The sequence below is a fragment of the Glycine soja genome, chromosome 10, assembly GCF_004193775.1.
Source record: "Glycine soja cultivar W05 chromosome 10, ASM419377v2, whole genome shotgun sequence".
NCBI lineage: Eukaryota > Viridiplantae > Streptophyta > Magnoliopsida > Fabales > Fabaceae > Glycine > Glycine soja.
In genome coordinates, this window is record NC_041011.1 from 10,641,363 (window position 1) to 10,646,306 (window position 4,944).

At 36.5% G+C, this 4,944-nt stretch overlaps 1 protein-coding gene across 1 annotated transcript; it reads right to left on the bottom strand.

Moving 5' to 3' along the window:
• Positions 1 to 537, bottom strand: LOC114371369 (agamous-like MADS-box protein AGL62). Its single transcript, XM_028328832.1, has one exon. It carries the CDS (start codon positions 535 to 537, stop codon positions 1 to 3), a length of 537 nt encoding a protein of 178 aa, XP_028184633.1.
• Positions 538 to 4,944: the final 4,407 nt, after the last annotated feature.

Below are 4,944 nucleotides of genomic sequence, written 5' to 3' on the forward strand. Positions count from 1 at the left end.
TCATAAGTTGAGGTTCCCACGTTTTTCTTTGAGTTGTCTCTTAAACTCCTCTAACATCTTATACTTGTCAAGTTGGGAATCGGTCATGCTTTCAATAGGCCTAGCCCACCAGAACTGATCCTCTGCAGCCTTCGCTAAATGATTTAAATCCTTTGTGCGCTTCTTCTCAATAGCAATTTGGTTGGACAAGTAGTGGAGGTGTGTGTGGAGCTCAACTTCGTCCACAGTGGAGTGCACCTTGTTGAGGTCCAAGGTAAGGAGGGGAGGTGGGCCCTGTGTCTTATAGCGTTGGACAACAGAATCAACACTGGGACTGCCAAACGAAAATACTCGATTACCGGGTGAGAACATAATCACAACAACATCCACGCCACAAAGGGTTGCAAGCTCACTGGCTTTCTTGAAGACCCTAGTGCGACGCTTCGAGAATGTCACCCGAAGGTTACTCTCGTTTCTCATCTTCTTCATTTCGATCTTTTGTCGACCTTTAGTCTTCTTAGCGACACCGTTCAAGTCTGGCATGTTGTTTGACTCCATGGGTTATAGGCTTTGCTATCTTATATGATATGAAATATGAATATTGAGGTGCAACATAGAGGAGATGTTAGGCTCAATTTATAGGAAAAGGTTTGGTTTGGCGAACTAGAGTCTGATATGGTGAGCTATGCGTGCCTCTATGGACTTTCTGACCTGTATTTTGACCGCATTAAAATGGTTTCTAGATTAAGTGAATCTCAATTGAATGCCTTATATGGTATGTGCAAATGATTTTCTATATAAACCATTCTGGGTACAGAAATGTATATCTGTACTGAGTTTTTTCCAGGTAGTTTTCTTTTACAACGTCATTCTTATCTGTTATTTGAAGAATAATTTGGTTTAATAATTAATTAAGGAAAATGATAGTTAATTTATTACCAAAGGAGGGCTATGAAATAGTTTTTAGCATACCCCTTCTAACACCCCATCTGTAATTAGTTGGAATTTATTGAAAACTACAAATTCAAGAGAGAGAAAATCATTACATATGATGTGGGACCCAACAAATTTTGTCATTTCCAATGAATGTCAACCAATAAAAGAAAATGTATTGAAAATAATTTGTTCCTAACTTTTATCTTTTCTACTATATGTCAATTATATTTTGGTACAATTGACTTTATACTCCCATTGCAGTTTGCACCACTGAGAAATGAGTCATATCATGTTGAACTTGTTTATCTGAATTTGACTAGATAAGAATCAGTTATGTTTGAAGCTCAATTTGAATTTATTTTTTTTCAAGCTGAAAGTCAATTCAATTCAAGCTCATGAACCAATTTGGTTTAGATCATTAACTCGATTCGATTTAAAATTATTATGTTACATTAATTTATTTCATACAAATGGAATTAATTAGAAGTTAATTATATGAATTTTTTAATATAAAATATTAATATATATATATATATATATATATATATATATATATATTTGATATTATATATAATTAATGTAGAAGCAATGACTTCCAAGATTATTTTGTTGATGCCAAAGAATCATGAGTTAAGCAAATTCCAAAGATTCAAGAATCAAGTTTCAAGAATCAAGATTCAAGAACAATCAAGATCAAGATTCAAGACTCAAGATTTAAGAATCAAGAGAAGACTCAATCAAGATAAGTACTACAAAAGTTTTTCAAAATATTGAGTAGCACAAGAATTTTTCACAAAATCTTTTACCAAAGAGTTTTTACTCTCTGGTAATCGATTACCATAAGGTAGTAATCGATTACCAGTAGCCAACATTGTTTTCAAAACTGATTTACAAAGTTGTAATTCATTACCATGAGCATGTAATCGATTACCAATGTTTTAAAACGTTATAATTCAAACTTCAACAGTCACAACTAGTGATAAAACATTTTCAAATCATTTTTAACTTGTGTAATCGATTACACAATACTTGTAACCAATTACTAGTGTTTCTAAACATCTTGATTTTCAAATTTAAACATGAAGAGTCACATTTGTTTTTACGCACGGGGAAGGTATTAGCACCCCACGCGTCTGTCACAATGGACGGCAGACTTTAATCAAGTGTGCAAATATGACTTCAAAATGTTTTATTTTCCCTTTTTTATGTCTTTTTGTGTTTTTATGCTTTTTATGTTTTTTGTATTTTTTATCTTTTTGTGGTCGACAAGGGTGTTTCCCTCGCTCCTACGTATTCTCAATTGCGATGAGGAAATCAAACCTACGTAGTTATTTTAGAACTAAACGTTGGTTAAGTTGTTTTGATCTTTTTCCGCAAGATCGATTTTAACCGCACAAAAAATTGTTTAAGGCATTGGACCATTAAACGATCTTTTGAAAGGACAGAAACATTAAGGTGTTGGACCATTAACGATCTCTTATTTTAGAAACGTTAAGACGTTGGACCATTAACGATCTCTTGTTTTGAAAGGAGAGAAATGTTAAGGCGTTGGATCATTAACGATCTCTTGGGGTGGTCGACAAAAGCGGGGCTTTTGCTCCTACGTATCCTCAATTGCGATGAGGAAATCAGATTTGTGTAGTTCTTGCAAAAGCGGTAAAGTTATGGGTTGATTTTATGCTTTTGAACGGTTCATGTTAACCGATAAAAGCAAAGAGGACCGTTTGAGGCGTTGGACCTTAAAACGGTTTTAAGTGACTTTTACGGACAAAGCTTGATGTGTGAGTTGATTTTAACCTTAGTTTCACTTTGGTTATTAGTCAATTCATTCAAGGAAACTTCCAAAGAAAAACATCCGATTGATTTTTTTGATTATTTTATTCAAAGATATTTTGATTATTTTATTATTATTTTTTCAAGATATTTTGATTATTTTATTATTATTTTGTTTTTTTTGTTTAACCGAGGTTACAACGTGAACTATTGGTTAGATTTTGCTTTAACAGTGATTAAATGACATTACAACACAAATGATTGGTTGAAATTCATTTTATCATTTATTAGGCGAGATAACGGCTTAAATAAACGGTTAAAGCACGTTAAAAACAGAAGAAAAGAAAATCGAAAGTGAACGAGATGAAGATGAAAGCAAACAAAACAAGAAATGAATTGAAAGTCTCGGATTCAAACACTTACCGGTTGAAGAACGAAGAACAGTGAAGAACGAAGGAAAATCTTCATAGATTTACTCACGGAAACGTCTTGGAAGCGTTACGGAAGCACTTCGACTAGATTCTTCTTCACGAAAACATGTTTTTTACCCAAAATAGCTGAAATGCATAGCCTAAGGGTCATGAATATTTTTGGAACAGCCCCCCTCCCCTATTTATAGGGAAAAAGGGTGGTGCTTGCCGCCCAGAGGCTTTTTGAGGAAAATTTCTAAGCACACCCCAATTACTAAGTTCACCCCCTTTTGTACTTTACGAAAAAGTTATGGAAGCCTTACGGAAGTTTTTCGGATTTGATTTTCATCTTTTTTTCTCTTCCCTTTCACCAATATTAAGTGAAATATGCTTACCCAAGATTTTCAGAAATTTTACGGAAGCCTCAAAAACCATTTTTCAACAAAACGTGGAGGAGTTTGCCGCCTATTTGCTTCCTCCTTATGCAACCCAACTTCCAAAATATTCCGAAAGGGCCTAGATTCGAATTTCTATTTACATCCTATCTTGATAAGTCCACCCCTTATTTTTATGTTTTTGGCTGTTTTCTTTCCAAAATCTCATGAAACTTTATGGATTCCACCGCGATGAGTGTTAAGCATTCCGAAGCAATCAACAATGGTCCTCGGATGAAATTATAGTGTAACAGTTTATTTACACACACTCTACTTTGCTAAATACACTCCCGTTTTCGTGTTTTTGACTGGTTTCTTCTCGAAACATCTCAGAACTTTATGGATTCTACAACGATGGGTGTTAAACATTTTGAGGTGGTCAAACGAAGGTCGCATGCCGACAAACAATGGATTCCGGACGAAATTAGGGTATGATAGTAGTCCCTCTTTACTTATCTTTTATCGGAGATAAAAGGGAAGTAAAGATAAGACACTAATTTCGTTCGAGCGGATCCTCACTCGAGTAATCAATAGCCCAACCAGTGAAACTCATCGTCAGACTTGGACGTCTTTGGATGGAAACAGAAAAAATTGGGGAAAACCTGCAAAAATCTTCAAAATGATTAGATATGGCCGACCATCATCATTCTGATTTCATCAGACTTCTTTGTCTCTGGATGATAAAGGTGCAGATAACCATGAGGTATATCCATGTGCTACCGGACCCTTGAGTCTGACGGATAGCAAAATGAGACTTTTCGCAGTCTCGGCCCGAAGATGCTAAAATCTCCGGGGAAGGTGCAGATGACGATGTTAGTCACTGCATGCTATCGGGCTTTGAGTCTTATGAATAGCAAATGAGACTTTTTCGTAGTCTCGGCCGGAAGAAATTGACATCTCCGGGGAAGGTACAGATGACGACGTTAGTCACTGCATGCTATCGGATTTTGAGTCTTATGGATAGTAAATGAGACTTTTTCGTAGTCTCGGCCGGAAGACGCTGACATCTCTAGGGAAGGTGCAGATGACGACATTAGTCACTGCATGCTATCGGACTTTGAGTCTTACAGATAGTAAATGAGACTTTTTTGCAGTCTCGGCCGGAAGATGCTGACATCTCTGGGGAAGGTGCAGATGATGACGTTAGTCACTGCATGCTATCAGGCTTTCAATCTTATGGATAGCAAATGAGACTTTTCCGCAGTCTAGGCCGGAAGACGCTGACATCTTCGGGGAAGGTGCAGATGACGACGTTAGTCACTGCATGCTATCGGGCTTTGAGTCTTACTGATAGCAAATGAGTGTGTGCGAGTTACTATATAGAGCATCTATGCATGCCAACGGACTCACAGGTCACGATAGCAAAAAGTGGGGTCGTCGACAAAAGCGTGGCTTTTGCTCCTGCATATCCT